The 24,141-nt window shown below is 43.4% G+C and overlaps 1 protein-coding gene across 2 annotated transcripts in view; it reads right to left on the reverse strand.

Moving 5' to 3' along the window:
- DLG5 (discs large MAGUK scaffold protein 5) overlaps positions 1-24,141 on the reverse strand; it is a 98,677-nt gene that overhangs the window by 51,013 nt on the left and 23,523 nt on the right. For both annotated transcript variants that reach the window (XM_018567389.1, XM_018567390.1), the window contains exons 3-9: positions 16,776-16,944; positions 16,461-16,604; positions 13,080-13,263; positions 10,204-10,463; positions 9,701-10,013; positions 7,924-8,154; positions 7,094-7,278 (exon numbers count right to left, since the gene is read on the reverse strand). In XM_018567389.1, the coding sequence (XP_018422891.1) occupies positions 7,094-7,278; positions 7,924-8,154; positions 9,701-10,013; positions 10,204-10,463; positions 13,080-13,263; positions 16,461-16,604; positions 16,776-16,944 (1,486 nt within the window). The remainder of the gene's footprint in view (positions 1-7,093; positions 7,279-7,923; positions 8,155-9,700; positions 10,014-10,203; positions 10,464-13,079; positions 13,264-16,460; positions 16,605-16,775; positions 16,945-24,141) is intronic.

Raw genomic sequence — 24,141 nt, forward strand, 5'->3', positions numbered from 1 at the left:
GGTGCTTGAGTTTTGGTTACGTTAAGGGGTCCGGGCTTGTTAGAGTTGGGTTAACAAGCGGGGTGGGATGGGAATGGTAGTTCATGTTGGGATGTCTGTTGACGTTTTCTACTGTTTGTATGTTATGACGCTCTACAGCTTGCATTGGTTCATGAGGTTTCACCGCTTCAATTCACAGGTTCACCTTCTAACTGCCCTGACTCTTTCCCTGTCCTCTGATGCAATATAAATTTATTTCATGGAACGTTCGGGGCTTGAATTCCAGCCTCAAACGCTCCCTTGTATTCGACTTCCTCTTTAAACTTAAGCCACATGTGGTGTGCCTGCAGGAGACCCATCTGCTGGGATCTAGGATTCTGGCATTGAAAAAACACTGGGTAGCCAAATCCTTTAATGCTGTATACTCATCATATTCACATGGGGTGTCCATTCTGCTAGCTAAGTCGCTTAATGCTGATGTTCTCCAGGTTAAAACTGACCAGCACGGGAGATTTGTTATCATACATATGGCGATAGAGGGGACTCCCTTGACACTGGCCTCCGTTTATCTCCCCCCCCCCAGGGGTGGACATCCTCCATGCGATCACTAATGCTGCCCTGACCATGCCCACGGCCCCGTTGATGTTCATAGGCGACTTTAATATGGCCCCTAACCCCCTACTAGACCGTATGGGAGGCGGAGGGCGACTCAATAGTAACTTCACTGACTGGATACAGGGAATTGGGCTTCATGATGTGTGGCGCTGGAAGTGGCCGTATACTAAAGCCTACTCAAGCCACTCTGCTACACACAGGACATTCTCCAGGATTGACTTGGCATTTGTCACCCCGACGCTTCTTCCAAGACTCTCAGGGGTGCGCTTTCTACCTAGGGGGATCTCAGACCATGCCCCCTTATTAGTGGAGCTCAGCTGGGGACATTCGTTCTCTTCCAGAGTGTGGAGGATGAATTCCCATTGGCTGTCTGACCCCTCTGTGGAGACTGCCTGCTCCCAGGCTATTGGCTATCACTGGAGTGACAATGCCCTTGTTACTTCCTCTTCCCTTAAATGGGAAGCCTTCAAGCCCACTCTTAGAGGAGCGTTCATGGCCGCCACGGGAGCAGTCCGTAAACTTAAGGGGGAGGTAGCACTAGCATTGGAGAGTGATATGGGAGAAGCTGAGACCAACTACGTCCTAGACCCTACTTCATCAGCCTACAGCGACTGGATGGGGGGCAAATATGACCTGTTCCTGCTGGAACAAACTAAAAAGAAAATGCTACATACTCAGCAAAAAATATTCGAGTTTGGGAATAAGGCGGGTAGATTACTGGCATACTTTACAAGGCCGGAATTCAACCCTACCTCTATTCCCCACATTCTCTCTCCCTCGGGGTCCCTGGTCACTGACACCCAAGGCATTATGGATGCATTCCTGTCCTTCTATAGAGATTTATACTCCTCCAGAGCCCAATATACGGACGTTGAGCTGGGGGATTATCTGTCTCAAATCTCCCTCCCCTCACTGTCCTCTCAGGCCAGAGAGGAGTTGGACCAACCGCTCACTACTGACGAAATTGAGTTGGCGGTTGCCCAATTCCCTACTGGGAAGACCCCGGGGCTTGACGGATTCCCAGTGGAGTGGTACGCCTCTTATATGGAAGGCATAGGGCCACACCTGCTAGACACATATAATGAGGCTTTTGGGCTGGGTATACTCCCCCCGTCTATGAGAGAAGCTCTTATAGTCTTGATTTTAAAACCGGGAAAAGATCCGACTAAATGTGACTCGTACCGTCCTATTTCCTTAATTAATGTAGACGCAAAAATCCTTGCCAAAATTCTAGCAATGCGCATTAATAAACACATTCTGTCCCTAATAAGCAGTGACCAGGCGGGATTCATGCCAGGCCGTTCCACCAGGATGAATATCCGTAGACTTTTCACCAACCTCCTATATTCTCACCCCACGACTGAAGGTAGGGCAGTGATCTCGCTAGACACCCAAAAAGCCTTCGACAGCGTTGAGTGGCCTTATTTACTGAGAGTACTGGAAGTATATGGGTTTGGCTCCCATATAATCCGTTGGGTTGAGATTCTGTATAACGCCCCAGTGGCCAGACTGCGCATCAACAGAGAGGTATCCGACCCGTTTAGTATCTTTCGGGGTACGAGACAGGGTTGTGTTTTCATCACCCCTATCCTTTTTGCCTTGGCAATTGAGCCCCTGGCGCTTAGGATACGGAAGTCTGTGAATATACATGGCCTGAAGATACGTGATCTGGAGGAGCGGATCTCTCTGTATGCTGATGATACGTTAATTTATTTGTCTGACCCGAATAACTCCCTATGCCACCTCCTCCAGTTATTGGATGTCTTTGGAACGTTTTCGGGCTTCAAGGTCCTTTTTCCCCTAGATGAGGCAACGGTGGCGAATATTCATCCTGTATCCAAGCTAAAGGTGGTAAAGGACTTTAAATATTTAGTGGTTAAGGTTCAATTGCCCCTCTCCTCTTATATTACTAATAATTTGGCCCCGACTATTGACTCTCTTCAATTGAAAACTAAACAGTGGATGGACCTACCGCTGGACCTTATGGGGAGAGTCAATATCATTAAGATGAACTTTCTCCCTAAGCTACTGTATATCCTAGCGAATGCCCCTTGCTATGTCCCAAAAAGCTACTTCCGTAAAATTGACTCAATTTGCACGGGGTTCCTGTGGGGGGGTCGCACTCCCAGGGTGGCCCTGGAGGTACTGCAGCTCCCTCGCACCATGGTGGGCCTGGCATTTCCTAATTTTCAAATGTACTATTTGGCATCCCAGTTAGTGGTGGTCCATGACTGGCTGGTCCCCCAAGCTGGAAACGCATGTACAGCAGCTGAGGCAGCCATACTAACTTCCTTTGAATCCCTTCAAAATGTAGTTTATAGAGGGATTAATCATACCCAAAAGCAGCAAGGGGCGGAGATGATTTCTGTAACTGTCCGGATCCTACGATATGTTGTTAATAGCTTATCATTACCTCAATGGTCCCACTCTCCCTTCTCCCCCTTGTGGAGTAATCCGGCCCTCCCGGAGCTGCAACGTCTACCATCAGCCGCCTTCTGGTCCTCAAAAGGCATTAAATCCTTGTCTCACTTGTTTCGAAATGGGGTGATGCTTACCTTCCCACAGCTTAGGGAGGAGCTGAGACTATCCCCTTCTGATTTTTTGGCCTACTTTCAGCTGCTACATGCGATACGTACCCAATTTGGATCAACTACTATTACACCAGCCCAGTCGCCCCTGGAGGGAATGCTGCGAGAGGAAGGTTCGTCAAAATTTATCTCCACATACTATGCGGAACTCATGTCCTCCAGAGCCGGTAGATTTGACGACCGCAAACAGAAGTGGCGGTCGCTCCTCCCGGACCCGGTGGAAGATTATTGGGGTGACTTTGAGAGCAGCTACCGTGTTTCCCTGAAAATAAGACACTGTCTTATATTTTTTTTTGCCTCCAAAAAACACACTAGGTCTTATTTTCAGGGGGTGTATCTGCTAATGCGGCTCTGCTCCCTCCGCTGCCGCAGCCTTGCTTTCTACAGTGCTGGCATGCTTTGCCATCAGGGACAGCGGTGCCAGCGGTGCAGCAGTGGGAACATCAGACAGTGGACAGCGCAGTAAAGTATGGTACCATTTACCGGTACACAATACAGTACAGTACCATTACATTAAGCAGTGCCTTCGGGGGGACAGCAGTTGGTGAAGTATGGTACTGGAGTGCTCCCTGTCACTGCGCTGGCCGGAGGGAGTCCCCTGTCATCCCCTTAATACAGTATGTCCCTGCAGGCTGATACCGTCTCTCCTGCTCTTCAAGTTCCCCCTAACATGATACCGCCAAACTAGGTCTTATTTTCGGGGTAGGCCTTATATTACAGGAATCTTGAAAAATAGTGCTAGGTCTTACTTTCGGGGTAGGTCTTATTTTCGGGGAAACAGGGTACATGTCCTCTGTAATAGCGTCTAGGGACAAACTGATCCAAATGAAGTTCTTCTACCAGGTTTACTACACTCCCGCCCGGATGAATAGACTTGGCCTACGCCCGACTTCGCGTTGTTTTAAGCGCTGCGGGCGAGAGGCCGACTTCTTGCACTGTTTCTGGGAATGCCCCGTCATAAGAGCCTTTTGGTCGGAAATCACTTCCTTCATGGAGGTCAGCCTCGGCTTCCCCAACATTTGCAACCCCTCATTCTGCCTCCTGGGTCTCTTTGGGGAGCTAACACTGGCCTCCCGTTCTCAGACACTCATCCGCCTCCTTTTTTTTTTATGCCAGGAAAACCATTCTCCTAGTCTGGGGTAGCCAGGCGGCCCCCTCCCTGGGCGAGTGGAAAAGACTGATTAATCAAGCACTCCCCATTTACAAACTAACATACGAGCAGAGAGGTAACCCGACACGTTTTGGTCGCATATGGGACCCATGGCTGGCCTCCTCAAACACAAATTTTGAAACGGGGTAGTACTAACTTTTTGGCCCAGAGTCCCCCAGTCCTGGACCTATGAGCCCTAGGTGATACTTTTTGGTCTGCTGATATATGTGGCTGAGTTTGTTTCTCAATGTTCTGTGATACCTATCTTAGAGCTTTATCACCATGTCTTGAACCTGGAATATTGCATCCACAGCTTGTGTAACCATGTAACCTCATGACCAACATAGAGAGTGTACTGATGTGTAAATGCCTGGGTTATGTTGACCCAATTGTTGTTTGTTGATGGTGTTGTTGTTATCATTGTTGTGTCTCAGACACTTGCAAAAATCAATAAAAATTATCTTTAAAAAAAAAAAAATCTGAAAAATACACTCAAGTACTCTATTAACAAAAATGCAACTTGTGTATCACTCATCTGTAGATCCTCAAATCATCTCTGAATATGTGCAGAGACTGTCCTTCTTTCTGGAGGGTGGCTACGTTTGTTCCCCATGGTCCTTGTGTGTGTTGTAAAGTAGCCATCGCTCCAAGCTCACTCCTGTGATAGACTACAATCTCAATACAAGTTAGTAAACCAAACGTGAGATTGTAGTCCTTCCCGGGAGCGAGCTTGGAGTGGTGGCTACTTTACAACACACACAGAGACAATGGGGAACAAAAGTAGCCACCCTCCAGAAGGAAGGACAGTGTCACCACCAGTTCAGAGACGATTTGAGGATCTACAGCCGAGTGATACACAAATAAGATAGTTAATAGTTAAAGTACTTGAATGCATTTTTAATATTTAACTCCTGAGATTAGAGTCACTTTAAGACGGTGAGCATTTTTTGACAATCCAAACCTAACTTTCGCTTCAAGTTTAGCTGTTATTAAACACCTATTTAATACCTTTGTCTGTGTTACTACAACACAGTTACATTGTCACTCTCCATATTTCCAAATGCCATTATGCAGCTTCCTGTAGGCCACAGCATGTTAAAGCATGTAAGCTACGCTACCAGCCACCCTATTTACAAGTAGTAATGCTGTCATGTTGTTATGGATTTTTCTTATTCCCATGTATGCGCAGGATTAATGTTACAGCTTTGCTAATGGTTTCCCTTAACCCCTCAGTGACACAGCTTCAGAAAATGGTTTTGTTCCTGGGGACCGGAGCAATTTTGCCATTTTTGCTGTGTTTATTAAACCATAATTTTCATCTTCCTCATGCACTGCACCTACACATATTATATATTGTTATTTATTTGATGTGACATCTATGCCTTACGTGGGGAAAAAAACAGTGTTATGTTAAAAGCGAAATTAGTAATTATGCCACAATGCTCTCCTAACAATGCTTACCATAACATTAAAAAGTTGTAAAGTAGAAGTGTGCTGTGTTTAACCTGTTGCCATCCACCCGTTGCAAAAAAACGGACGGTCGGCGGACTCTGCATTTTTTTTCTGCTCGCGCCCGCCCCCTAGCGTGCGCACGGGCAGAAAAAGCCTGTTCAATGCAAAGAGCCGTTACCGGCTGTTTCATATACACACGATCGGCAGCTCTATAGCCTACCGATCGCGTGTATGTGCTATGATGAAGCAGATCTGTGCTTCATCAGGGATTGTTATCCCCCTATGTAATAGCAATAACAATAAGTGTAAAAAAACATAAAAAGAGTTTAAAAAAAAATATGTTTAGTCCCCCACCCCCACTTTTACGCACATATAAAACGTAAATACGCCAGCATGCGAAAATGACAATTGCGCTACACATGTTACATATCGTTGCGAACGTCAGAGTGAGAGCAATGATTTTAGGGCCATCAATCACTGATAACACTAAACTGATGAGCGGTAAAAGCTTTTAAAGCCAATTTGGGGTATTGTCGTTTTTTGAGGCTTCGCGCATGCAATTTGAAGGCTTGACATGTTTGGTGTCTTTTTACCCGTCGTGACCCCATCTTTTATATTTTACCAAAAAATTGGGTAATATTAAATGTTTTATCATTTAATATAGGGGAAACTTTTTTTTTTTTTTTTTTTTTCGGTAATTTTCCCTTAATATAGTAAAAAATAAAACCCCCAGTGGTGATTAAATACCACCATAAGAAAGCTCTCTCTGTCCCCAAAAAATGGTATAACATTTATTTCAGTGCAGCGTTGCATGACGGAATAAATGTCAGTCAAAGTACTGCAGCGCTGAACACTGAAAAATTGCCTGGATGGGAAGGGGTTTTAACACCGCGGACTTGAAGTGGTTAATGTCGGTTCTCTGAGTGTGACCTGTCCGTGTGTGCTCTCTGTATATTCCATGACTGTGTGCTCTGTATGTGTGGGTGTGCTCTCACTGCGCATGTTTGCACTCCATTTGCTGTGTGCTGTAATTGATGGTGGCCCATAATCACTCCAGAGTCTGTGTAATCCAGCGAGGGAACAGGATGACATGACAACAAAGGATGAGAAAAGCAGACACACAGGAGGAGAATGTTACAATGTCTGGAGGAGTGTGATGAGGAGAGTAGAAAGAGTTACATGAGCCATAAAGCAAAAGGTGTGCGCTAGAACACTTCAGTAATGCTGAAAGGAAACAGGAAGTGATACATATTGCCCAGATTCAAAACCCAGCTATCCACAAAAATAAATTGAACATGGAGATACTGACCGGATGCTTTCTCTCTCAGCCACAATTTTGTCCCTCTCCTGAAAGGCCCAATCTCGCCTGCATTTGGCTACTTCAGCCTCCTGTGTGGCTTCCTTTAGTTCATGGCTCATGGCTTCATACTGCTTCCTCAGGACCTCAATTTCTTTGTTGGCTCTTTCCATGTCTAGAGTAGCAGAATCCTGAATCTATAAGAAACAAAAGCAAAGACCATTTTGAGGAACATATTTGAGAGGGAAAAAAAAATACAATACAATGAAAGAACTACACATGTTTAGAAATTGCACGGGGTGCGGTTCTACTGTAATGCAAACACTTGCTGTTAATGACATCCCCTAACTTGTAAAAGGCCAAGTACACAAATAAAAACACATCTATACTCGTTATGGGTCAGTCAGTCACTCAGTTTGAAAGCAAGGTCATCAGCATGATAGTCGGGCAACTAGCAGGAGAGCTCCACAATGGCAGTCTTATCACAGAATTACTTTAAATGGTTATATTGAAAAAATGAACTCCAGGCACATAATCACATCGGATACAGCTTTGCATTCATTAAAAAATAAAGAAATAAAAAACCGACTGAGCCTCGGCATAAGCCTCCAGTGCAGTAGAACTTAGACTGAGATAGGGAAGGACAGCATTAGGAGCCAATGAGTTGTGTTATATGCATATTTGCAGACAAGTACCATGCCGACAGGAGGAGAGAGCACAGTAAACAAATGAATTAATTCATCAGCCTGCTGCTGTTCCTTCATTGTGCATTCACAGAGTAGGGGCAGGAAGTGACCTAGCTGTACATGCTGCAAAATGATACAACCACACTGTGAATGTACCTGTCTGGCTTGATAGTACTCTCTCAGTAGGTGGTCCCTCTGTATGATGGCCTCTGTCCTTTCTTTCCTTGCCACATCCCGTTCTTCTTTCACAGTCTCTATGTCCTTACAGGCTTGATCTAGCTCCTTTTGTGCTTCTGCCTTGTCTTTCACCTCATGGCAATACTTTTCAAGAAGCTCATTCCTTTCAAAGATGGCCCTGTCCCGTTCTACCAGGGCAGAGTTTAGCTCCTGGGCAACAGAAGATACCATTAACATAAGTCTATGACTAAACACATGGACAGTGATATAGCAACAGGTAATATCACAAAACAGATGACCAAATACCAAATTACAAAAAGGGGGAATTGAGGTGGAAATCCCAATAGGAAAAGGAATAGAGTATGGGAAACTAAGCTTTTTCTCTACTACACATCTGGCTACACTTTCTGATGTAGAAATAACCTGACTCTTTTGCATCACAATAAACATCTTTCCTTAAACTGAACCTTTTCATTTCACAAGAATTTAAACATAGTGGTACCTTTATAATCAGCACGGCTTCTTTCCTTGATACCGGCAAGCTAAAGCAGGCTAAACAGTGCTCTTGCTGCAAATGTCAGCTTTTTGTGGAGTCTTCAGCTCAATCTCTAGCCACTTCCCCCTGACCTCTGATATATACCAATTGACTTCAGTAAGCAAGTGGCACTTGACTATCACAGGACGTGCTAGGATATCTTTGACATTCGGGCTGTGATTGACAGCCAGAATTCACTTCCCTACATTGTGTGAAAGGTAATTAGTTTAATTTGATAAAAATGGTTGCTTTAAAACAGGAACTAGACCAAAGCCCATTATTTAGCCAGTACTTGAACAAAGTCAATTAAGCAACTTGCCTCTTTGTAAATGTCACAGTTTTTTCTCTGTACTGCTTTTCTAACACAATAAAAATACAATGCAAACTAAAGAGGTTTTAAACACTGGGACAAAAAAGGTCAGGTAGAGGGCAAAGGACTAGACACCAGAACTGCCCGTTGTCTCCCTGCAGCTGATCTCTCCCCATTAAGGACTCACCATGCCTTATTCTGCACTGTGCCTCTGTGTGGAGGTGGCCATCTTGGTAGAGTCAGGGCTTTGCTTCCACATGGCAAACCCGCCAGCAAGGAGAACAGTGAGCAGCAAAAAAGTGACCAAATCTCCTTAAGACTAGCAGTATCTTAGTATATATCTGCAGCATGAGATCTATGAGGCTGTAGAGACACGAGTGCCTAGATTCCCTAAGACTAGCAGTATCTTAGTATATATCTGCAGCGTGAGATCTATGAGGCTGTAGGGACACGAGTGCCTAGATTCCCTAAGACCAGCAGTATCTTAGTTTATATCTGCAGCGTGAGATCTATGAGGCTGTAGGGACACGAGTGCCTAGATTCCCTAAGACTAGCAGTATCTTAGTATATATCTGCAGCGTGAGATCTATGAGGCTGTAGGGACACGAGTACCTAGATTCCCTAAGACTAGCAGTATCTTAGTATATATCTGCAGCGTGAGATCTATGAGGCTGTAGGGACACGAGTACCTAGATTCCCTAAGACTAGCAGTATCTTAGTATATATCTGCAGCGTGAGATCTATGAGGCTGTAGGGACACGAGTACCTAGATTCCCTTAAATACCAGGAAGTGCACGGCTATTTTTTCGAGTATTGTTTAAACACAATTAACATTTTTAGATGTTTGCTACACCAGCAACTTTTCACTTTTGAAGTTTAGGTCTGCTTTAATATTCACGACTTAAATATACCTGTCTAAGAGCTTCCATCTCCTCGCTGGCAACTCTCTTCTCACTGGATGTATTTTTTAGCCTCCCCTGTGCTAGCTCAAGCTCAGTTTGCATTTTATCCATCTCTTTGATAACTTGGTCCCGCTCGCTCATGATTAAGCGATACTCATTGAACACAGAGTCTCTCTCCTCCTTGTATTTCTCAGCATCTTTGGCTGCCTTAAGTTGCATGGTCTTAAACCGTGTAGCCTCAGCTTGCAGCCTCTCCACTTCTCTCTGCAGCTCCTTGTTCTGTAATGCTGCTTTATTCAATTCCTGCTGAATGGAGTCGTACCTGTAGAAAGAATGCAATTCACCTTAGTTTAGGCAAGCAAAGCTTCTTTACACATGGTAACTACCAAACTCAAAATTAGACAATCAAGTCTGAAATTCCAGCCAAAAGATCTTATGTTGTTTTAGTTATATATACGTCATAGGCAAATACAACGTTTGGAAACTTTGGTGTTCATACAGGACATGCTTACCTTCTTAAAGAGGATGTGTACTGATGTTGGAGGTGCAGTGCACTGTCCCTCTGCTTTAGAAGCCCCTCCAGCTGCTTCTGCAGGCTCCTCTTCTCCTCCTCGCTCTGCTCCAAACGCCCTAAATCCAAATTATGGCTGGTCACCTTCTCATTGTACTGTTTACGTAAAGTGTCATAGTCTTTCTTCAAAATTTCTAGCTTGTCCAAAGCAGTGTCATATAGCTTGTTAATGAGTTCAGAGGAGCCATTCTGTTTTACCACCTACAGCGGAAGGTGAAGACCAAAACAAATATTTAGATAAAAATCACATTAACTGTACTTTTTTTAACTATACTTTTTTGTATAGCAGAATACGAAATCAGACAGAGTGCCGTCCCTAGTGCAGTAATCATTTATTAAAGAAATTGTTTGAATAACATCACACTCAGAATATGAATAAAAAAATGTTTTCCAAGCATAGGACCACAGGCAGTAGCTGTATCAATAGTCCCAGTAGCAAGCAGAGCTGAATGTTATGTGGAGGCTGCAGACAAGCGCCCATATCACAGTACACGCAGCTTCCAGGCTGATCGGTTTCCGGAGCCACGCCCCCTTCTTCAGAGCCTTCAGCAGCTAAGATGGAGGTGCGGCCCCAGAAATGAGTCAGCCTGGATGCTGTGTGTACTGTGATATGGGTGCTGGTCTGCAGCCTCTACATAACATTCAGCTCTGCTTGCTACAACTGCTGCCTGTGGTACTACGATTGGTAAACATTTTTATTATACCTATTGTGAGTATGTTTTTAGCTAAACAATTTCTTTCATAAATAATTACTGCACTAGGGAAGGTTTGTTTTTGTATTCTGCTATTTGATGATCAGTCGAGTCTCCCTGACTAAAGATGGGCTGCCTCCTTGTGTGATATGCTTCCCTTGGTGTTCCTGGCTAAGTGTTGGCTTTTTGGTGCTAGTGGATGAGAGATTTTCTTTATTTTTTGTATAGTATGATGAAGGGTTAGTCCCTGAACTAGGGTCTTTCTATACAGTATCACACAAATATCACACATTCCATCTTATAAGCAAAGCATACACTGAGCTTTGGGTGACGGGGGGAAGCTAGTTTGTGTCCTCCTATTACACTTAGGAGACCTATGGGGAAAAAAAGCCCTGACCCCATAGTTCTCCTTTAAGAAAAAAAATGGACCTTTTTATCGAAAAGAGGGGTGCTAGCAGGGCCACCCACAGTTTGATTCAGCCAAAATTCGAGCAGTACATGGCCAGCTTTAAACAGACCTTATAAATCAAACAGGTGTCTCAACTGGAGAATTTACCTTCACCTATGGTTCTGGTGACAACTTTAAAACATTAGTTCTGTCTCAAGGGACATAAACAGCAAAACAGTAACTAAAATATCTTGGCGGGGGTTTTAACACAACAGATTATGGATATGCATACACGTTAGTTAGCCGGTTTAAGACTACCTGCACCTGTTAACAGTACAAAAGAACATAGTAACACCACAAAAAGACATTTAAAATGACTAAACATATTTTTAGAAGGGAATATTCTAACATATGCTCTACAATCTAATCTTTACATTGCTGCATTCCGAACTTGCTTTTATAGATGTTATGCTCCTAAACACTAAAGATGTCAGCAAAAAGTACCAATCAGTGGTAAGGGAACAGATTGTATGAAATCTGATCCCTACAGCTGCAATCCCCCAAGACTCTCTTTACCATTTTATTTGTTATTGCTGTGCGAGTGTTTATAAAGATTTCACCACTAAACACATTAGTCATTGTGGAACTTTTTTGACTATCTACCCCAAATCCAGAACTTCTTTTTAGTCAGACATTCTAAACCAAGGTGCCGTTTGTTGTGAAGGGGGGCTCCTGATGTTAAGCGGGCTCCTGATGTAATGGGGGACTTATGTGAAGGGGGCTCCTAGTGAGAGAGGGACTCTGATATGAAAATAGGGGGCTCTGATGCGAAGGGGATTCCTAGTGTGAGAGGGGGGACTCGGATGTCAAAATAGTGGATTCCAATGTGAAGGGTGGCTCCAGTGTGAGACGGGGGGGGAATCAAATGTGAAGACAGGCGGCTCTGATGTGAAGGGGTACTCTGATTTGAAAATCGGGGGCACCTAATGTAAATAGGGCTACTAATGTGAAAGGGGGATTCTGATGTGAAAGGAAGAGGGGCTCCCGATTTGGAAAAGGGCATTTAAATGTGAAAGGGTAATCCATTTACGATTGTGTTTTTGCTTGAGTTCTCCCCTTAAAATCCATACCAGACTACTGGTCAAAAGTTAAGGGATAAGAGTCTGGTACGGAATTTCGAGGGGGCCACGGTATTTTACATTGTTAGCCTGGGGTGTGATTTTGCATACTTTTACAAAGTGCTGTGACTGAAGAACGGTTGAGAAATGCTGTTCTAGGTCTTCTAAAAACAAAAATTTCCACTGTTATGATAACATGAACAAAATATTTTTTTTTTAAAACAGTCAGTCATACTCATCTGTGTATCATTTAAGTGCCAGGCTTGATGATAGAAAGTTGAACCTGATGCCTGCAGTTTGATGTGTAGTCAGCGTATGTATTGGCTTGTACTCACAAGCATTAGTCACTTATTCTCATCTGAACACCCCTGCATGTTATTGGCGCATACAGTAAATGTCGTGATTGCACCCGACACCGCACAGTGAGCACTATTATGAATCATGGCAGAATATGGAAATCAGACTGCATGTTATGACCTACATTTGTCAAAAAACCCTGAAATATTCAAAAAAATACAAGAAGGTTGAGACCGTACGTGCTAAAATCTGCATACCCATCATCCTTTGTTATTCCCTCATGGACTGTACTGCTACACAATCAAAGAAGAAGCAAAAATACCAGTTGCTGTTGTCTCCGAAGTTCTGAGATCTCCTTCTGATCAGCTTCGTGCATCCTCTTGAGGTCTTGACAGGATTGTTGCAGGTGATTGAACTCGCGCTGTAACTGGGCATGTTTCCGCCGCAGACTCTCCCCATCTTCTTGGAGCTGTGTCTGGTCGCTCAACACACGGCTGTGCAGAGTGCTACATGTGAAATACATGGGTGATCGTCTTAAGAGGTTTTCTAATGTCATGCTTCTTCCAGGACTTAAACATTTAGCTTCAGTCCACAATATTCCTCAGTCCTGACCCCCAAACTATCACATTCTACTAATTACATACATCCAACAATAATTATTTTTGAGGATCCTAGATTGTAAGAAATTCCATTTGTTTTTAAGAAAGACTCTAAACAGCTGCAAACTGATGATCAGTCTTTTGCAAATGTCACATTATGAGGTTTGACAAAAAAAGGGAAAGTCCACCTTTTAGGGGAAAAAACAATGCACTTCATTAAAAAATAAAAAAATTTGCTTTTTTTTTTTTGCATTGGAGCCATTAAAGCATTGCAACTGCAATCAGTGGATTGTAGGTGCAATTGTCTGGCTTCCATTGAGAACTATAAGTCCCTCTGCCGCAGTGGGCGACTTGTAGTTTCCTCTTTGACAGGATCTGTAAATGGATGACACGGCTGTGTTGGCAGAGCCATACACAGTCGCACCGAATAAAAAACGTACACAAGCCTGTGAAGGAAAGAAACCTGCAATTCATGGGGCGGGAGGGGGATTGAGATCTGGCCATGTTTTAGGTTACATCCCTGTATAAGGGTGTAACATGAAAGATGGTCACAATGTAAAATTAGTGTTTAAAACCATAAAAAAAATGTCTTAATGGAAAAACAAAAAAGAAGATGTACTAAACCTCTATTTATTCCCTTAAAACTGTAAAGGTTAGACCAGCTGGACCTCAAGGCTAGTGGTCTTTTCTTTGTTTGTTATGGTCAGGACTGAAAACAGGTTTCTTAGAGCACAGCTGAATAGTACTCATGCTATTGTGGCCGCTGGCTGGTAAGACTACATAATAATATGCAATATTTCCTATTTACCTCATATAAATAGGCTTATCAATTGATTTTTTATAGAACTGGAATAAGTCATCAGTGGAGCGACTCATCCTTAACAGATGGCAGAGTTGGAGAGCTGCAAAGCAAGCTGCTCTGCTAACTTGTCTCTTTAGAGGACTATAGTGCACATTTTTTGCATGTATTAAAATGTTTATTATAAACGTATTCAATGTGAAGCTTCAATATGTCATGTTATTTATGCCGAGATCAGAGTACTGTGCTGATACCACCACATGTAAGTCAGACAAGCAGGATGTTAAAAAGGAGAACTATGGGGTCAAGGCTTTTCCCCATAGTTCTCCTTAGGGTAACGGGAGGATGCAAACTAGCGTCCTCCCGTCACCCTAAGCTCAGTATACCGCGAGCTACAGCTCGCGGTATACTGAGACGCCACAGTACAGCGCGAGCTACTGCTCGTGGTATACTGAGACGCCGCAGCTGAAGCGGACCCCGACAATTATGTCTGGATCCGCCCACCTGCGTGATTGACAGCTGGCTCTGCCTATCTAGAGGCAGAGCCAGCTGTACCTGCCCCGTCCGTTCCACCAGTCAGCGCTGGCAAATCGGAGCGGGGAGGGGGCAATCCAGCCCCTCCCCTGTCACAGGATCGAGAGGTGAGCGAACACCGCTATGTGTTCGCTCACTTCTCGATCTACTGAGCGGACCTGTGACAGTCTCATTGTCACAGGTCGGCTAGAACTATGAGGTGAGTGAAAAGCACTCACCTCATAGTTCTCCTTTAATGTTGAAAAATTAGACATATAAATACATTATCTAGCAATGTATTTAATTAAGAGACCCATACAACCTATATAGCTATAAATCAAGAAATAATCAAACTGGTTGGGAAATGCTGTTGGAAAAGGACTTCTAGTATACGGCATTGGTCTGAGCATTTATGTGTATTTGTAGTCAAAGCACAATTAAAAGAAAACGCTATAGAAAATTGCATAGTTCTATAGCCTGCAACCTAAAAGCTTATTTGCTTTGAGCACTTTCAGCTTTAGTGTTTATACAAAGCATCAGAAATGGTCTGCGAGGGCCAGCTTGAAGGGGAAATTGCTGTCTAAGACAATGAGGTTAGACAAAAAAAAAAAAAACTTTAACAATTATTTTGTTAAACATTTGTGTAGCGGTTCTTTATTAATCGCTCAATATTTTCAGATTTTTAGTAGTACCCTGTAGTTGGCATGCCATTTTGGTCCTATGGTTCTCTCTTGGATATCCTTTAATGTTCTCTTTCTATATGCTTTGTAATTCACTTCTACATGAGATGAAGGGGAATGCTGTTCTTCAAAATGACATGCTGTACGGAATATTTAGCCACTCAAAGATATAAAAGAGAAATTTCCAGTTAAGTTAGGAGATGCCGCATTGATCTGGTAACTACATGCCATACTGAAGGTGGTGTAACCCTTAAATACAACTGGGGCACATAACTTAAATCAGTGTTCTCACAAACACAATTTAAAAGCATATAAGAGGAAAACTGATGTTACCGTCTATGAAAACCACACATTAAAAATATTAGTAGAAGTTACAGCCTGCTCAGTGAGGCCTCCATCACATTACAGGAGCAAAAGGGAGGCTCACGAGGTGCGAGGGATCCAACCTTAACTTTCAGAAAGGACAAGATTAGCATTGAGGCTTCATTCCCACTGGCCACTTGTGTTTTTATGCCGAGATCTGTCAGCAAAATCCGTCAGATGCTTTGTTTATGCTTCTAGATGCTTAAAATGACGCGCTTTTACACGCATATGCGTTTAGATGCATCTGTCGTTTGTCCATTGAAATAGTCCATGGAAGTAGCCAATAAGATTTCAGCAAATAAACACATCTTGCGTTTACACGTTGAAATTGATTCCTGGACGCGCCCGACGTCTAGATTTGTGACAGATTTACACTAAAGTGAACCTGTGTGCTTGTCAGCACACACCCCTGTGCAATCCTGAGTCCTAACAGATTCACTATGCAAATAAGTTGCAGATGAAATTAGCTTGGAAATGCTGTGGCCTGATGGATTTCACTGGCATGGGGCAGTGTATTGCGGAATGGTGGTGGAGGGGGGTGTGCCCCTTCTTCACTACACAAACTTCAAAGCCCGCAGTAGGAGGCATGTACTGGCACCGTATGCTGTCATTTGATTGCTCTTTTGTTGCATTGTTACCCCAGGTGGCCTAATCGGCACACAAGTGTGCATTCAGTTGAAACTTCAATACAGTCACTATAGGACACTTTAAAAGCTAAGAATCCTACACAAATAGAAAAAGCTACTTACTGATAAAAATCTGCTTCCTTTGCTGCTTCTTCACACTTCTTAAGTGCATTTGAGTGCTGGTTCTGTAGGGACTCAAGCTCAGTCATGGCTTTCATGCACTGCACCTTTAATCGCTCGTAGTCAGGTGACAATTTAGGACTCGGCCTATAAAAGATACACATACCAAATAGGGGGACTCAACTATTTCAAACTCACATATTCATTACGTAGTTACTGCATGTGTGTATGCATGAATAAAAAATATAGAACACCTTAAAAAAAAGATAGTATACGTTATATTAAAATAATTACTTTAATAATGCGTTCTCCTCTTACCTGCAGTCATCAAACGTTGATCCTGGGGAGGATAAAGCCAAGCGTTTGCGGAGCTCATCCCTCTCACGCGTTACCTGCCTCAGCTGCGACAATATGGTGTCTAACTTCTCGGTCATGTGACGACTGCCAGCAGCAGATGGGGGTGGGGATGAGGCTTTATTAGTCGTACCTTGAAAACATTTAAAGTTTATGCTGTCAGTTTAGTCTGCATTGGAAAGTGGGGCAAGTAGACATTACACAACGCCTGATTTCTGGGTTTGGAAGTGAATCACTCAGCACTTTTTATGAGGTCAAGCATCTAGTTATGCAAGTTACCTTATGGCCTGGTTCGCACCTGTACGTTTTGTAGGGCGTTCAACGCTCTACGAACGCTCTACAAAACGCTTTACAAAACGCTCAAACATGAAAATCCCATTGTTTTCTCTGGCCAAGGTTCACCACTTGCCGTATTTCAGCCCGTCTGAACGCGCTACAAAACGGCCTACGCCTGAAAAGGTACATGAGCCTCTTTGCTGCGTTTTTGTTGCGTGTTTCCATTGGGATACAGCCAAGTAGCCCGCGGAAACGCACGTTTGTCGCGAATCGCTGTAAAAACGCGCGACAAACGGGCATATTCGATACGCCTAGGTGTGAACAAAGCCTAAGGGCTTGAATGAACAAATACCATTGCATGACAAAACAAGTTGCTGATGTACGGTCATTGAAGACTAGAGGAAGCACATCACTACTGTACAGTGACGTACAAATCACAGATATATAGTTATTAAAGACTGATGAAGCACACACTTTTCTACTCTACGTACTATAAAAAGTTTCTACAGCAACAGCCAAGCCAAAATCACTAAATAAATAAAAAAGCATACAATGTCTTCATCACTATATTTCAAAATCTGCATAAATACTGAATTTACTGATAATCTAGAACCATTTCAGAGGTTTTACATGCAGTCCTGAAAACTTCTGACAACCTCTTTACCATTATAATTTTTCTTAGACAAGAAATTGTTCAGTGCCAAGCATGATAATCAGTTATATGTACAGCAGCGTTACAAGTAGTATGCCAAAGGTGGCATTAGTGTGATCTACTTTTTAATGCCCAGAGAAAGCATGGTGGTCCCGGCAGTGATAAGTGTTTGGTCCCTTTCACATGGGAGCCTGTCAGTTCCAATCAGCAGGGGATCCATGCAGGAATGCCTGCTGATCAGAGCAGTACGCAACGGATGTCACCGTTGGGATATCCTTGTCTATCTAGATTTTTTTCACTCGATCTTGCGATGGAGGAAAAAACTGAACTTACCGGATACAGGTTAGATCTATGGGGAGTCGGATATAAGTGGATATGTCTCTGTTTACATCAGATTACCCCCAGTCAGTCACAATCAGGTCCACCATAACAGAACTGTTAGGTTTTGTTTTCTGGACCTGGACAGAGTCAAGGTAATCAGATGCACGTCTGTTTAGATCCAGCTCCCCTTAGGCTAACTTTAGGCTTCCGATCAGATCCGCCTGAAAAACTGACAGTCAAACCTGATCGGACCACCTGACTTAAAAGGAACCTGTGTGATCATTAAAACAACCAAATTAAAAGCTATAAAAAGATAGCCGACAATATAAATGGTCATCTCATAGTGTAGATACGGGATTCCCCTTGCCTCTTACCCTACAATGCAATGCCCAGCCAAGCAGCCAAAGTCATTGTCACTCCATGAATAAGCACCTTTATGAGAACTGGCGGAACTACCAGGGTCGCAGTGGTCGCAATTGAGACCGAGCCCTGGAGTTCCGCATGTTGGGGGGGGGGGGGGCCAGAGAGAAAGAAGAGGGCCCGTAGCTCCATCATGCCGGCCCAATTGTCTTCATCCATTTACCTTGTAAGAATACTGTATATTCTTTAGTGACGAGCTTGGCATGCACCCATTGGTGTTTGCTGGCAAGTGTGGGGAAACCTGGAGTGGTATTTGTTTACCTGAATGGAGGGTAGTAGCGTTGTAACCATTATGCAAATATAGACTGAGAAAAGTCTTTCTTTGCATAGATTTTTGAGAGGACTCAAAGCAGAGAAGAGAGGACCAAACCCTAAAGCTGAAAAGCTACCAGCTGACCGTGCATGCTCTCAGCCATCTCCTACAGCTCTTAATTTAGTAGTGATAAGGATCCCACCAGTTCAATTTAACCTTTGTCATTGCTGCTTCTAACACTGCTGTACATAAACCAACTGAGCATGGATGATGTAATTCTTGGTGTTGACCAATTTTTTTGTCTAAGCAAAATTTAAAGAGTAATAAAAAGGTTCCTAGAAGTATTCAGGGCTGCACGTGAAGTCCCTAAAATGTGTTAGGTCACACACTTGGATCACCCATGTGTTGGAAACCTTCTACAGCATACAAATTCACAAACTAGAAGACTTCAGAAGGAAAATAAGTGGCCAAAAGGCTCCAATGGACTGATTTTATTAAAGTACAGCATGACAAGTGCAGGAACCCAGAGCAAGCAAATAGGGCTCATATTTTACTTATCTAGTTCCAGTACATTTTATGCTATGGGCTACCACACTTCACTCCTCATCTTTGCATGGCTTTATTTAATAAGCTTTTGATTACGGAATTATGGAATGAAGTCAAAGTTGCTCAACATTTTAACAGAAAGATATAAATTAGGCGGCTTCTGCTTATCTTCACACTTACAGGAGCCGTAACATGCCGGCAGACACCGAATGCCTACTATTTGCCGATAGTTACATCAAAAGGGAGCTGAGAGTTGTATGTGGATTCTAAGCCACAGGATGGAGACTGCTGTTCCAGATCCACAGAGCTACTTATAAGAATATATTATACTTGATAGACTGCATGTATAGACCTCTCTATTGTGTACTGATTTAGGGAATTCACAATGCTTCTTTTTGCTAGCCCTGCAAATATCCAAATACCACAACAACAACTCTATAAATATCATTACCAATTACCAGCTTTGCTACTACAGATAAGGTTATATTCAATTACACCTACAGGCTGTATTTGTCGAGTTGTTCCAAGTGATGAATCACAACTAAATGACCGGGACAATGTGCAACAAATATATGAATATTAACATCTCTGATGTTTTCGCCAACAAATAACTCAGTATTTGGATTCCATGATACAGGAGAACTATGGGGTTAAGGCTTTTTCCTATAGTTCTCCTTAGGGTAACGGGAGGACACAAACTAGCGTCCTCCCGTCACCCTAGGCTCAGTATACCGCGAGATGTAGCTCGCGGTACACTGAGACGCCGCAGCTGAAGCTGCCTGACTGACAGGCAGATAGGCAGAGCCAGCTGTACCCGCCCCCTCCCCCGTCTGTTCCGCCAGTCAGCGCTGGCGGATTGGAGGGGGAATCCAGCCCCTCCCGTCACAGCAGAGAGCTGTGACAGGATCGAGAGGTGAGCGAACGCCGGTATGTGTTCACTCACCTCCCGATCTACTGAGCCGACCTGCGACAGTCTCATTGTCACAGGTCGGCTAGAACTATGAGGTGAGTGAAAAGCACTCAACTCATAGTTCTCCTTTAAAGCCCATCTTCGGGCAAAACATGTACCTACTCCTGCATGTTTTTTTATCCCCTCTTATTAGTACCTTGAGGAGCAAGATACACTCACCTCACTGTCCACTCACGCGGATGTCACAAACATGAAAATGTTCTTCCTAGGTTAGAAAATTTTCAGGGTTATTCACAAAAGAGTGAAGAGATTGGAGAAGGCAGGAGAAGTGAACAATCTAGGACAACATAGCTGAACTGGAAAGTGAGCTCAATTGGAGACATTTTCCTAATCAGCTATTTTGTCCTAGATTGTTCACTTCTCCTGCCTTCTCCTAACTATTTACCCTTTTGTGAATAACCCTGTTTGTCAATTGAACTGGTGGGATCCTTATCACTACTGCCTCCACAGGTGGTTTCTTTTTAGAATACATTGGGCCATGTTAATCCACAGACAGAAAATGAATTGCCAGATCACTTTGGCAACTAGAAGAAAGGCTCATGATAACGAGGGCATTCTTCTCGTAAGCCCCACTCAGAACTACTTGTTAGCCAGGCGACCTGTCATAGAGTGCGCTGTACTAGGAAAGGAGACCTGGCCTCTCCATAATGCAAAGATATCAAAAGTTTACAGGGTCATAAGGAAGTGCCATATGCTGCAGCAAGAACTGGGAGAGGCCAATTTGTTTTCTGTGACGTTTGCATACAAAGAGCAAAAACCAGGCAACTACTGTATATCTAGGATGTATAACAAAAGAAGTAGCGGTTTGCAATGTCCCTGTGTAAATGTTGTCAACATTTTATTTTTATATGCATTTTACACAAATTAAATATCAAGATAGTTTTGCAAAATACTATTCACCTGGGAACTATGCATGGAAGAGGTCTCTGGTGAAGGAGAGTAATCAAGGGATCTTTTATAGTTGTAATCAAGGGATTCCAACATGCAGGGTAGGTAAGTTCAGATACCAGTGCCGATACTTGGCATTTTCATGAGAACTACCAGGGATGCAGCGGTTACAGCTGTGACAGGGCCCTGGCACTCCACCACTGTCCTGAAATCATTAGTCTGTCAACTGTCAAATGACAATAAACAAATGTATCAGAACCTGCATCTGTGAGTACTTGGACAAGTATCAGTAATTGAAAAAAAAAATGGTATTAGGTGCATCCCCAATATATATTTAATAAAAATTAAAAAAAAACATGCATTAAAACAGAGCTGCACAAATCCCAGGAGCCCCATATGCTCCTTAAAAATGACAGCTGCCTCCTAACTTTTGATTTTTTTCTCTAGGTCTAGTCTTAGTGCAAGTACAAATACTTTTCCAGCTCCGAGTAAGATAATTGGAATCTGAACATCTCTAATGCAGGGTGACAGGGTAAAAGGGGTAAACAAAAAACACACACAGGGTGACTGCCTTGATTTTAGGGTGAGTTGACATGCCTCCATCAGGTTAACTTCCACATCAAAAAGCATAGGAAGAAAGCAAGGTCCTGCAAAAAAATGTATAAGTGGCAGCTATTGGGAAGGGGGGGCTGAATATGTCACATTGTTGTTGGCTCCTAGATGTCTTAGCCCTGTGTTATTTTATCAATTTAGATACAAATAATGCTTACTAGGATTCATAAACTCACACAATTGAGAACACATTTAGTCTTCATATACTGTAGCTAAGAATACCAAACAACCTTGCAAAAATAATCTTTTTAACCCTGTGCTTTGTGAGCTGGCATTCCAGGTGTCACCCACTGCACACACAACTTTTTTTGAATTTAAACATGACTGTGTCTGCTTTGTAACTGCAGACAAAGACAGAACAACGAAGATGTATGCTACGCATACTGGTGTGGGTCAGTGTCTTCACTGTCAAGTGCCATAACTGATGTTTTCTATGATACAATGTACTCACTCAATAAATAGAGATCATGAACTGCTAGAATCAGATAGCCCCTGCCTTAGTTTACCTAAACCTTTCCGATCCTCTCATGCCAGGTGAGTACAGATAGCAAAGTGTGGAAAGCAGAATGCACATCTAGAGGGATTCTGGCTGCTTTCCTTGTTTTCAGCCCCAGTGTACAGAAAGACATGCGCTCTTTACAGTGTAGCTAAACCATACCCCCAACCTTCCCAGATTCTGCAGGACCATCCCAGGATTTAATAAAATGTCAGCTTCCAATGGCTACGGGCTGTGTCCCAGAGCCCAGTGCTGGAGCCCTTGTTCTAGCACTCAAGAGTCTACAGAGTCTGCATAGAGCTGGAACTATCAGGCAGGAAATCACTCACTGCACACGGAGTACTGGGCAGCAGGAGGAGGGACACAGAATGCTGTGTCGGGCACTATTGTTCCTTCACCCCCCGCTGGGCACCACTGTTGCGCCCCATGCCCCGCCGGGGCAATACTGTTGTCTACCTTCCCCTACTGACCACTATTGTTCTTCTTCACCCACTGCTGGAAAACACGCAATGTATGTTTGTCATTTCTGAACAAATTAAATTAGCTAAAACATTTTAAAAGTATTTTTTAGATGTCAGCTTATTAAAGCTGAACTCAAGGCTCACTTGCATGTGGAAGTCCAGCTATGGCTGTACTTCCGGGCTAGCCTGGGGTTGTGCGTTTTGTGACTGGTCAGGAAGAGAGGAGGATGGAGATGCGACCGCAGTGCTGATTTGCATAATCATAAAACTTAGATAAGACTTGCATGTGGAAGGTACTGTACTTCCGGGCCCGCTCCGGCTGTAAGTGCGCCCAGTCTCCTCCTGGCCAATCAGAAAACAGAGCTTGGGCTGTGTGGTTTGTGATTGGCCAGGAGGATGGAGGAGATGTGATCACAGTGCTGAGGTCTATAAGACCTGCTGGGCTTACAGCCAGTGCGGGCATGAAAGTAAAGTCAGACTTCCACCCACAAGTAAATAAAATTGCAGGGAGCGTAGCCATACTATGGGTTGGCTCAGTGGGTAGCAATTCTGCCTTGCATAACTGAGGTCCCTAGTTTGAATTCAGGCTCAACCATGAAGTTTAAATGTCCTCCTTGTGCTGGTCAGCCCAAAGATATGCTGGGTGGTAACTGGCTACTCTGGGCCCAGGTATGTGTGTACATATGAGATAGGGACCCTAAAGTGACACTAAACTCAGGAGTTAAATCCTAAAACTGAATTCAAGTACCTCAACTACTAGCAAAAATGTATCCTATTTGTGTATCACTTAGCTGTAGATCCTCAAATCATCTCTGAATTCATGCTGACACTGTCCTTCCTTCTGGAGGGTGGCTACTTTTGTTCCCCATGGTCCCTGTGTGTGTTGTAAAGTAGCCACCACTCCAAGCTCACTCCCGTGATGGACTACAATCTCAATACAAATTATTAAACTAAACGTGGGATTGTAAAGAAAGGTGGTGGTTGTTTTAATTCCCTTGCAATTACATTGAAACACAAAATCCAAGATAGCAAGAGAAATATCCTTGTAGGACATTCACAGGTACATGTAACTTGGAAGTCAAATTGAGTTCCTATATGTAACTATTGATTGAATCCTCACGATATATAACGCAGATCAGTAGTAAACTTCTGGGTATTTTCAGCATTTGGTAGATTAAACCTTTTAAAGCAGGATTAGAAAAACTCTGGCCCTAAATTTGTGATGCAACTACAAAAGTACCATTAGGCATTGCAAGATTCTGCCAGCCACACACGTGACTCCCAGAAGCTAAGTCATGATCGGATCTGTAGCTTCACCACAGCTGGAGGGCCGGAGTTAGCTTTAACGTAATAGGGTGTATATTATAATACATTACAAATGGGGCAGCCTTCAGAAATTTTGTGGCCCCTTACACGGCTTTAGGCCGGGCCCCCC

This window comes from Nanorana parkeri, unplaced genomic scaffold, assembly GCF_000935625.1.
Source record: "Nanorana parkeri isolate BGI_ZX_2015 unplaced genomic scaffold, ASM93562v1 scaffold1041, whole genome shotgun sequence".
NCBI classification, from domain to species: Eukaryota; Metazoa; Chordata; class Amphibia; order Anura; family Dicroglossidae; genus Nanorana; species Nanorana parkeri.